Below are 9,096 nucleotides of genomic sequence, written 5' to 3' on the forward strand. Positions count from 1 at the left end.
GTCTTCTTGAGCTGAAACGATGAAAATCGGCGATTGGGAAGTCACCATCACGGCCCTGAGCTTCACCCGAACTTCTGGAGTCCCGGTCGATGTCTTTGGGTGTAGGAGCCTGCGAGAGCGTCCCCTGTCCCCTTCCATGATTTAGACAGCACCTTGGAGCATGCAGCACTGTAAGCCTGACGTGATTTCGGTGCTGGCGGTGACACTGTCCCCTTCCCGGTCACTGCAAAGGGGTTAATTGCCCACTGGAGCCGCCTCTTTGACATGGTCCTGAGCGCGGGTCCCCTCCCACCCAGGGTCTGTTCCTGCTCCTCCTCTGCTGGGCAGCACGTCCCTGGGCTCTCTCCCTGCCCTCCCTGCCGTCACCCGCAGCTGACCCGCTCTGTCCCGTTCCGTCCCTGTCGTTGCAGAGCGGGATGGTTGGCCACCGCAGCTGCAATGTCGTCCCTGACGACTTCTACTGAGCGAGAGAACTCCACGCCCAGGTTTGTCGTTGGTTCCAAGGATGATGAGACAGACTTTCTGGGATCAAACATGAAGACCGACGAAACCGACTTCTTTGAAGATGACGAAGAGGAGGAGTCGGTAAGGAGGTGCCGGCATTCTGGGTTGGCGCGTCTATGCAGAATTCCTGGGTCTCAGCCAGGGTTTGCGTGGTTTGCCGAGGCCGCGGGCGGTTGGAACGTCAGGGGACGTGGCACCAGGCTGTCGCACCACCGAGGGGAAGGGCAGTGTCGTCTCCGACAGGACGTGGTGCATGGTCACTGCTGTAAATCCTGGCCTTTCGCTCGCGGGTCTTTTTCAGGTCCAACAGTGGATTTCTTTGTCCTAGTGACTTAACCCTGACACTTCTGCAGACCTTTCTTTTTCACCAGGGAAATTTTTGAGGAAAACCCTGGGAGCTATGAAAAGGGCAAAGGTGTGTCTGCAGAAAGGAAGCATTTACTCTTTTCTGTAACCTCCAGGAACAGGGTGCAGAAAGGAGGATGCTCTCCAGCTCCTGCCTGCTTTTGGCCACTGCTCGGTGTGGTGTCATGCGTTACGTTTGCTGTTCTGCGTGCGGGCCTGGGGTGCTGCAGGGACGGTGCTGCTGGCCGCGGGGCTGAAAAGCAGTGCTCGTTGCCGTGGCCGCCGTACCCTGCGTCTCCGCTGCGCCTGGGTTGTCGACCCCGGAGCCCACGTGGGCTTCCTCCAAACCCCCCGGTGCTGTGCACCCTGCTGCGCGGGGAGGAGCTGTTTGCCAGCTGTGGGGAAGGATTTGGAAGCGCTTTCACTTCCCGGATGTTTTTGCTGTGGGACCTTGGCTCTGCGGTAACTTGTGAGGTCTCAGCTTGCAGCTTGGAGCCAGGATTGTTTGCGCTGGGTGACCCGCAGTCCGGTGTGAATTGCTGCAGATAATCTCACTGTGTTTAATCTTGCTTGGGCCAGAGGTAATCTGTCAGGAAAACATCCAGGCTGGGGTTTCCAGACAGTGGCGGAAAGTCCTCGACAGACGTTCGCCTGTTCCTCTGTTACAGTTCCGGTGCTTTTTGAACGCACGCCTTCTCTCTGGACTCACTCAGCTCCCTCCCGCTGGATCTTGCTGTACCTTTGTCAGATAGATGGAAGAGCACTTGGTGCTGTTTCTGTTCTGCTCATAGCTACTTACTTCGGTAATCTCCCCTTCCTTTTCTCTCGGATAAGACAAGCAGACCGAGCTCCTGGACTTTTTCGCTCTAGAACATTTGCGGCTCTTCTCTGAGCCTGTCCAAATCCCCCGACTGTCGTGGTGAGTTATGGGCCAGGGAACATGACGAGGGATTCCAGCCCCTGCTGCTTGTTCAGGTGCCAGATATTTATTTCTGACCTTGGCGTTAGTGCCCAGGAGAAGGAGGAGGCACACACTGCCTGGCGAGGAAGCGGGTGTTTTGGGCTGCTCTGTGATGATGTCCCCAGCGACTCCACTGGGAGCTGGGAGTGTGACGGGCTTGAGTATAGCGAGTGTGCGTAAGGTTGGAAGAAAATCCCTTGTTTGTTCGGCGTTCCTGCATTTCCACACTGCTGAGGTTTATGTTCAGTGGTTGCCCCTGTACCCACTGGTCTCTGTCTTCCCATAGCCACCCGAACGGCAGATCGTGGTTGGCATCTGCGCCATGACCAAAAAGTCCAAGTCAAAGCCCATGACCCAGATTCTGGAGCGTCTGTGCAAGTTCGAGTACATCACCGTGGTGATCATGGGGGAGGACATTATTCTGAACGAACCAGTGGAGAACTGGCCCTCCTGTGACTGCCTGATATCCTTCCACTCCAAAGGTGAGTGTCTGCGGCAGCCCTTAGCCTGCGCCGGACCCGGCCAAGGGCGCTGCCGCCACTCCGTCCCACTCCCGCCTGTGTTCCAGGATTCCCCCTGGACAAAGCCGTTGCGTATGCCAAGCTGTGCAAGCCGTTTCTGATCAACGACCTCGACATGCAGTATTACATCCAGGACAGGTGGGTGCCTGGGACCCGCCAGAGCCTCTTCCCCCTTCTGTGGCCGGTTCCTCCCCTCAGCTTCCCTGCCGACCTTTTCCTCCTGCCCACGAGCAAGAGACAGGGACCTTAGTGGTGGCTCTTGGGGGTGGTTTCTCCAAAACACAGAGTGGAACAGGTCTGGGGGTAAAACCATCGAGACTTGGCACGTTTAGTTTCCCGGTGAAACATCCTGTGAGGGCTGGCTGCATGAAGGAGGGGGGGAAGAGGTCTCCCAGAATGAGACTGCCGGGACGAAGGCAAAAAGCCGAGTCTCGGGGGAGCAGGAGAGCCTTTGAGGGGCTGGTCTGGGCGGGTGGCGTGTGCTGGGTGTGGTGGGGATGTGCTGCTGAGTCAGCGTCCACGCTGGGGCAGGGGGAGATTTGCTCCGGGCCACCTCTGTCCGGAGTGGGTCTGAGGCGTGCCCGTAGCCCGTAGGTCTGACCTGGAGGCCGCGTGCTGAGAAGCGTTTGCGCTCTGTCTTGAGGCTTTTTAGTGTTCCTTGGACTTTGTTCTTCGCCAGCGGGTGTGTAGCCGTAGCACTGGGGACCCTCGGGACTCCTCCGCTCATTCCCAGTGCTTCTGTCCTCTGCAGGCGGGAGGTGTATCGCATCCTGCAGGAGGAGGGCATAGACCTGCCCCGCTACGCTGTGCTCAACCGCGACCCGGACAGGCCAGAAGGTCAGTGCCCAGGCACCGTGGGAACCCATTCTCACGTGCGGCGCCATTGGAGATGTTCTGCAGAGACGGGTGCTGGCAGTGGGCTCGACGAGCCCTGGTGCAGCAGCGTGCTCGTGTTTGTGGACAAAGGTCCCACTGCAGACCTGGTGCCTGGCCGGGGCCAGAGGGCTGCGGCGGTGCACAGGGGCTGCCTCACCCTCTCCTGACCTGCTGCTGCTGTGCTGCTGCTGTGCTTTGTCTTCAGAGTGCAACCTGGTGGAGGGAGAGGACCACGTGGAGGTGAACGGGGCTGTGTTCCCAAAGCCGTTTGTAGAGAAGCCGGTCAGTGCTGAGGACCACAACGTGTACATTTACTACCCAACGTCGGCAGGCGGGGGCAGCCAGCGGCTCTTTCGGAAGGTAAGGAGGGGGAGTCCCGTTCTGGTGCTGGAACCAGCAGACCTGCGGCTCTGAGACCCGTGTGGCTTCAGGAGGGAGGATTGGGGCAGGTGAGGGGGAAAGGGAGGTTTTGTGCTGGGGAAATACAGACCTCCTTAGGACTTCAGTTCAACCCCATCTGCCTGGGAACTGCAGAAGGATGTATTTTAGTGGTGGTGCTGCCTCACCTTCTCCACCCTCCGTTTGCCCCATGTCCTGCCTGGCGGACAGGGAGAATTGTGTCTCTTACTGGGTCGCGTGCTGTTTTTTCCAGATCACTTCCTCAGTTATCAAGGTGATTTTTGTTTAAACTTCTGTTCCTGTCTTCCATCATTGTTGTTGCCTTTCTCAGCTCAGCATAGCTTGCAAGTGTGATTTATTTATTCCTAGATTCCACAGGGTATCTGCCCTTACTCCCTTCCTCCGCTTTGCCAGTGGACAGTTAGTAGCTGTGGTGTGTCTTTTTTTCCACTCAGTTACACATCTTCCATTAATGATTTTAAAATGATTGCTCCCTTAGCTAGCACGCAGGCGTGCCACTGGAGGTTGTATCCAGACCTTTACTGAAAACAAAACCAACATCATCCTCTGTCCCCGAGATCAGTCGGCTGTCCTAGAAGGCAGTTAAATTGGTCTGATTATCACCTGTCATCATTTATTTTCATTTGCTTCTCAGCTAGGCTCCTCACTTCATAAGTCTTTGCCCGCTGTTTTTTGTTCCAAATCCTTGTCGGGATTGGGGTCACCCCAATGGGTGATGATAACTTTTCTCCTCTCCAAAGCCTGGAAAGGGACATACCTGCTGTCTGTGTTTTGGAGTCTCTTTTGTCCTCTGTAGATAAGTGTGCTGTAGTGGGCAGAGGTGTGTATGGAAGGAAACTTGGGCTTTCTGTTCTTCCATCGGGGAGAAGGAGCCCCGTGCTCTCCCTGAGGCGTTTGTTCTGTGCTTTCAGATTGGCAGCCGGAGCAGCGTGTACTCCCCGGAGAGCAGCGTCAGGAAGACAGGCTCGTACATCTACGAGGAGTTCATGCCCACAGATGGCACAGATGTGAAGGTGCGGAGAGCCCCGGCACGGCTCCTTCCTTCCCTGGGACGGGTGGCTGGAGGCTGGGAGTCCTCCTCCGCCCTGCCCGGATCCTGTTGGGTCTGTGTGAGCCGCGAGGTGCCGGCTGCGCAGCGCGGATCCCGAAGGGGTGAGCGGGCGTCCTGCAGGTCATGGTGGGAGGAATGTGCGAGACCATCTCCTTTCCTTCCCTCCGTGTCTGCGTCAGAAATACCCCCTGGGAGCTGCGGTTATGCCAGGCGTGACGTGACGGTGTCTCTTCCCAGGTGTACACCGTGGGGCCGGACTACGCCCACGCAGAGGCTCGCAAATCCCCCGCTTTGGATGGGAAGGTGGAACGGGACAGCGAAGGGAAAGAAACCCGCTACCCGGTCATGCTGACTGCCATGGAGAAACTGGTTGCCCGGAAAGTCTGTGTAGCCTTTAAGGTCTGTGTTTTCTCTCCTACGCAAGCAGGGTGCTCCAGGAATCCTGATGTGGGTCTCGGTCAGCGCTCAAGCAGGAGCTCTGTACCCGGAGTGTCTCCCATGCCTGGGGCCAGTTGCCGTCTCGGTGCAGCTGGTCTCACTGGCCACGGCAGTTTGCTGCTCAGAGTGGCTAGGAAGGCAGGAGGGCTGCAGCAGATGCCTCTGTGCTGGCAGGCGGCTGGTGTCCTGTGTGTGTCTGGGCATTTCATATCGATTCTGGGCGTGCTGCTGCCCATCCGACCCATGCTCCTCTTGCCTTTGCTGCTGCCTCGTCGTGTTCGTGTGGAGGGCTTGGTCTGCTTTTCTTCAGTTTGTTTTGTTTGGTTTTTTTTTCTGGTTTTGACCTGGTTTGGTGCACATTGGTGTTCTGTTTCACGGGGCGGTAGGGTGAGCGTGTGCGCTGGGGTGCGGTTCTGCAGTGTGTTCGGCAATGCCTGCAGGAGCGCTGGGCTGCAGTCTGCCCCGCTGCGATCTGCAGCCCCTGCAGCTGTGCCGAGGCAGCTGTGGCTCCTTCTGCCCTGTAGCCTTTCCCCGCACCGACGGGTGTCTATGCCTGCGCTGCGCGCTGTCTGTGCCTCTCAGGCTGGTTCAGAACGGCTGGGTTTGGAGGCAAGAGCAGGAGGCCAGGAGCTCGGTCCCTGCGCTGCTCCCGCACGCGTGCCTGAGCCCCGTGTCCTCTGCTTCTTCCTGCAGCAAACCGTCTGCGGGTTCGACCTCCTGCGGGCAAACGGACACTCGTTTGTTTGCGATGTGAATGGCTTCAGTTTTGTGAAGAACTCCATGAAGTACTACGATGACTGTGCCAAAATCCTCGGGTATGTAAAGTTTAAGTTTTGGCAGCGGGTCAGGTAACTCACAGCAAAGAGAAAACGAACATGGAGTCCCCATCGGCGTGTCGGAGAAGTCCGCAGGTGGTTCATACGGGGACGTTTGTTTCAGCAGGTGGAAGCTTGGCTGTGGGAGGAATGGGTTAATTATTTTTAGCCACTGGAGCTCCTGCCAGCATTGGTGTTATCTGGGGTGCTAAGCCCAGCTGCGTGTTGGTGATGGGAGGGAAATGGGTGTCCCTTGGGGTGCCCTGCCCAGCCCGTGGTGTGGGGAGAAATTCTGTGGCTATCTTTAAACCTTTCAGCTGGAGCACCAAGGAGGAGGGGGAGAACCAAGGGAATGGGATTTCTTCTGAGTTTTGTATTCTTGTTTCTTCCAGAAATATAATCATGCGGGAGTTGGCTCCCCAGTTTCATATTCCCTGGTCCATCCCAACAGAGGCAGAAGACATTCCCATCGTCCCCACGACTTCTGGCACCATGTGAGTACCCGCCGTGTTCTCGAAGGGATGCCGGCGATGGCTGCCTGTGGGACAGAGCGCGAACCCTGCTGGGGGGACAGACCTCACCCAGCAGCACGGCGTTCTCCAGCCGCGGTGCTGGTTGGCATCTCCAGCGCCTGTGGGAAGGCTTGGCCACGCACATCGGAGGGGTGACAGGTGGGGAATTAGTCGCGGGTTCGATGAACACAGGTGAGCAGCCGCTGAAGGAGTTGCAGAAGCTGCTCAGAGGGCTTCGGGAGGTGCAGGGACAGAGATCAGGGCATCGCTGCAGCTGGCTCACCGCTCAGCCGGCTGCTGCTCGGAGGAGATGCGTGCTGAGCTGCTGGTGGGATGGGCGGAAAACCAGCTGAAGCGTTGCCGTTACCTGTGTGCGTGGCAGACCCCCGCTCGGTGCTGCTGGCCTCACTGGTTCCCACCGCGTAAGGCTGAAAGACCAAAGGCAGAAGTTTCTGTGTGATCCTCAGAACACTTGTGTGAACGGAACAAAGACTGAGAGCGTGTGTTCATTTCCCCAGGATGGAGCTTCGCTGTGTCATTGCGGTCATCCGGCACGGAGATCGCACCCCGAAGCAGAAGATGAAGATGGAAGTGAAGCATTTCCGGTAGGAGCCCAGGCAGCAGCAGCCGTGCGGCCGGGCGGGGGGAGAGCCCGTTGCTGGATGGGGAGGAGGAGCAGGGGAGGCAGTGCTTCCTCCCGGCTCCATACGAGCAAACGCTTTCTGCCCGGGTCCTGGCACCTCCTGTGTGGACACTGCATGAGCGACGGGCTGCGAGGTGCTGCAGAGGGGGTGCCCCACTGTGTGGGAGGGTAGGGGCTGCTCCCTTTTCCTGCATGGGGCTGCAAACACTTGGTTTCTTCAGAATTCCTGGAGCGTGGGGAGGAGGCAGTGAGCCTGCTGGGTCTCTCTGCGGAGCAGAGGGTGGATGTGCACGCAGGGACTGCAGACCTCGTAGCACGGAAACAGCGGAAAATGGACCAGGGTTCTTGTTGTCTGTTCAGGTTCTTTGAGTTATTTGAGAAATACGATGGCTACAAGACGGGAAAGTTGAAGCTGAAGAAACCAGAGCAGCTCCAGGTGAGGGGAGTCCCTGGGGGGCTACTGCGTGGGACGGGCAGGTGACGTGGGTCCCAGCGCGTGGCCGTTCCTGGGAGAGCGGACACCCTCCAAAGGGAACAGCATCCTGCACAAATGCTCCCTCCTCCTTCCCTGCCCCGTGCACGCTCAGCCGGGTGATGGTGTGAGAGCAGAATGGAAACTGTTCCTGGCTGATGCAGGGGCTGTCGGACGGAGATGCCCTGACGCGGCTTTGCCCCTCGGTGGCGGTTGCCTCTGGTGAATGATGGGTCTGGGCGAGGGGCTGTCGGAGGCGCTGGCTTGGCTCTGAACGGGGCTGGGGCACAGGGTGGGGACAAAGCAGGCTGCAGCGTGACAGTTTGTCCTGCCTGAGCTGTGTCGTAGGAAATTATGTGTCTCCAACGAGGGTCTGTGGACTGATGCTGGTGAAGGCGTCGGGATGCCGCGCAGAAGCTGAGCCTGAGGCAGAAGCGTGGGTGCCTGAGGCTGTCTGCTTGCCCACAGGAGGTGCTGGACATCGCGCGGCAGCTGGTGGTGGACCTGGGAACCCACAGCGACTGTGAGATCGAGGAGAGGAAATCCAAACTGGAGAAAAAGTCCTGGAGATGTAAGGGTTCAGGTCGTGGGTGATATGTGGAGATGTTTGTGCTCTTGGGTTTGTACAGGCAAAATAAAAGACAGCGTGGTGCTGTTGGCCTCTTGGAAACGGCAGAGGGGTTTCTCCCAGAGCTGCTGTGGTGCCCATGGCAGCGGCTGAGTCCAAGCCGCGTCTGTGGAGCACAGGGTGGGTTTGTGCTGCCATTCCTTCCCTGCTCTCTGCTCATTAGGGATGTGGTTATCCGCAGAGCGGCTGGCAGAGTGGTTTTTCTCCGTGATCTCATTAATTCACTTGTTAAAGATGTAGATAGACATTAACTAAGGTGGATTAAAGCCCCCGTGGGGTGTGAGAGCCGAGTGCTGTCAGCCGAGGAGCAGGCGAGTGAATGGATCCTGGGAGTTCGTTTGGGGAGTTGTTTGGCTGTTCTGGGGGCGCGTGCCGGGTCACAGGCAGAAACGCTGCTGCTCCGTGGCAATAGGTGTCACGGCAGAACGTCTCCCGCCGGGGCTGAGCTGGGTGCTGCACGGGGGCCTCCGGGCGCAGGGTGGGTGGAGCTGGTTTGTTTAAACCTTTCCCCCCTCTCCGTGTGGCAGGTACGGACATTTCTCTGGCATCAACCGTAAGGTTCAGCTGACCTACCTGCCTCATGGACATCTGAAAGCCGCGAGTGAGGATGAAGGTAAGGACACCGGTGCTGCTGACTGGGCCCCGCGCGGTGCTCGGGGCGGGCGGCTCTCCTGCCGGTCCAGGCCTCGGGGTGTGCGGAGCAATGAGTGGCACGTGTCTCTGCTCACATCGTCCAAAGGGTTGGGGTGATGTACGATGTGTACCAGCCCCCCCCGGATGGTGCCATGGGGCTCGTGCTCCCGATTCCGTGAATGCCAGCCTATACCTTCAAAAAGCAGCAGCTCTGCATTTCGTACTTGCTGTCTGGCTCCCGGGGATCCTGGGTCAGGCTGGGGTTGAGAAAGCTCTG

The 9,096-nt window shown here is 58.1% G+C and overlaps 1 protein-coding gene across 1 annotated transcript in view; it reads left to right on the forward strand.

Moving 5' to 3' along the window:
* Nucleotides 1-438: 438 nt before the first annotated feature.
* Nucleotides 439-9,096, forward strand: part of LOC104464286 (inositol hexakisphosphate and diphosphoinositol-pentakisphosphate kinase 1-like) — a gene marked incomplete at its 3' end in the record, with an annotated part of 15,437 nt that continues 6,779 nt past the window's right edge. The window contains 13 exon segments of the mRNA XM_010076947.1: nt 439-585; nt 2,097-2,292; nt 2,379-2,469; nt 3,083-3,168; nt 3,413-3,567; nt 4,539-4,640; nt 4,916-5,077; nt 5,810-5,931; nt 6,324-6,425; nt 6,962-7,048; nt 7,447-7,522; nt 8,027-8,163; nt 8,714-8,799. Coding sequence (XP_010075249.1) covers nt 439-585; nt 2,097-2,292; nt 2,379-2,469; nt 3,083-3,168; nt 3,413-3,567; nt 4,539-4,640; nt 4,916-5,077; nt 5,810-5,931; nt 6,324-6,425; nt 6,962-7,048; nt 7,447-7,522; nt 8,027-8,163; nt 8,714-8,799 — 1,549 coding nt within the window.

This window comes from Pterocles gutturalis, unplaced genomic scaffold, assembly GCF_000699245.1.
Source record: "Pterocles gutturalis isolate BGI_N339 unplaced genomic scaffold, ASM69924v1 scaffold11523, whole genome shotgun sequence".
NCBI lineage: Eukaryota > Metazoa > Chordata > Aves > Pterocliformes > Pteroclidae > Pterocles > Pterocles gutturalis.